At 40.7% G+C, this 1788-nt stretch overlaps 1 protein-coding gene across 1 annotated transcript in view; it reads right to left on the bottom strand.

Moving 5' to 3' along the window:
- APOB (apolipoprotein B) overlaps nucleotides 1-1788 on the bottom strand; it is a 52269-nt gene that overhangs the window by 40821 nt on the left and 9660 nt on the right. Inside the window, exons 5-6 of the mRNA XM_019520673.1 lie at nucleotides 1396-1549; nucleotides 1075-1230 (exon numbers count right to left, since the gene is read on the bottom strand). Of these exons, the coding sequence (XP_019376218.1) occupies nucleotides 1075-1230; nucleotides 1396-1549 (310 nt within the window). The remainder of the gene's footprint in view (nucleotides 1-1074; nucleotides 1231-1395; nucleotides 1550-1788) is intronic.

Here is a 1788-nt window from a genome sequence, read left to right on the forward strand (position 1 = left end):
AATGGCTGGCAACCAGAAGTTGGGGAATATGGCTTGCTGCAGAATGCAAGGCCCTTTGACTCTGTTGCCCATGGCCACTGGCAAAAAGTCTGACTCACTGACGTAGCTGCCCCCGAACTCTTCTTTGCCCTTGAACACCTCCTGCTACCTGGACCCACTGCTACCCCTGGATTTCTGCTGCTGCTGGACCTCTCACCACCTCCAGACCCACTGCCACTGCTATCATGGTGACCACCGAGCCTGCTCCCATGCCTCAGATTGTATCAGGCACACAAAAAGCCCTGAAGTCCAGATCCAGAGCAGGGTCCCATGTAAGTAGACACCCCTGCTTTACAGGCTCTGGGAAAGGAGACACTCTCGACTCAAGAAGTAATTTGCACTGGTTAGAATAATTCACACGCTTTAAAACAACTGGTGTTTCTTTTCATTCTTTTGTGGACTCTAAACTTGCAAAGAATTTATAGATTCCTATGAAGGGCAAAAAGCATAAGCACACTTATCTTAGGAGCAAATCTTCAAATGTGTGAGCAAACGTTTGCGCATGAGGAACTTAGGTGAAAACAGCCTGATTTGTCTCTGAAGGCAGGACTTATCAAACAGTTTAACTAGATTCATGTGGTACCTGCATATGGAGGCTGGTTATAGGCAGTGTATATGTGTAAGTTGAAAGACCTGAACTATAAAGTGTAATGAAATATTTAGCTTATCTTGGTCCATGCCTTATAAGACACTGCAGATCTTAGAGTTGAAGGTGTATATATATATATTAATAAAAAGATTAGCTTTTACAAAGTGTTGTCTAAAAACATGTCACAATTCAGTATTCATGACAGGAATATGAAAGAAGAGGAATTGCTATTCTTTTCTCCTTTTTTTCCATTTACTATCACCATGACAGTAAGTAAAAGTCATAGATTCAGTTCTCACAGATGTGCATGCAACACTATCAGAGTCTTCACAAAATACAGTTGAATAAAAGTTTACCTTATTTGTAATGGTCATGGTTTCCAGAAAATAATATACCTCTAGGTATCAAAGATTGCTCTTAAACAATATTATTCCTTGTGAACTTACCAGTCCCTTTATAAGGGCAATTGGGCTGACATGTTCTCTAACAGGATTGAAGTTATCACAGGTTTTTAGGTTTCTGTTCATTGAAATATCTGTTGCTATGCTTCCTTTTCTGGTCCTGACTTCAACTTCAGTGTCACATTTTCCATAGACAGTATCCTGGAAAGGAGTGAAAAATTAGCATAATTGTTCATGTTACCAGACAAGTCCAAATTCAGCTACAATGGACCCTTTCTACCAAAATTCCTGAGCAAGAAATTCAGGATTGGGCTCACTAAGTGAGATCTGCTGGAGAAATAAAAGTAGCTGTTCTCAAATTCCTACCATGGGAACAATTCTGGTTTTGTCTTCTGTTTCCATTGGCACCAGAAGAGCTGAAATGATCCCCCTCTTGATGTTAAGAATATTCACAGACTCGTGCTGCTCAGGGTACAGCTGGACTTTTGTCCCATCCTGCATGCTAAATTTCAGTTCATGCCTGTCAGAAAGGAAGAAAAAATATTAGAAATGTGACAAAGTAGAATAGCAAAGCAGTGGATCCTTTGTTGCCCAGTGTCTTTGTATCAAGACTGGATGACTTCTTAAAAAAAAAAATGTTCCTCCTCCACCTCAAGTTATTTTGAGGTTCTGTGTCTGTGAAATACAGGACAGGAAAGTAGCATTTGGGACTTCTTCTGGAAGGATGCTCCCTGCATAAGAAGAGGCACTGAAACAAGT

The sequence above is a fragment of the Gavialis gangeticus genome, unplaced genomic scaffold (assembly GCF_001723915.1).
Source record: "Gavialis gangeticus isolate Ggan-Ray unplaced genomic scaffold, GavGan_comp1, whole genome shotgun sequence".
NCBI lineage: Eukaryota > Metazoa > Chordata > Crocodylia > Gavialidae > Gavialis > Gavialis gangeticus.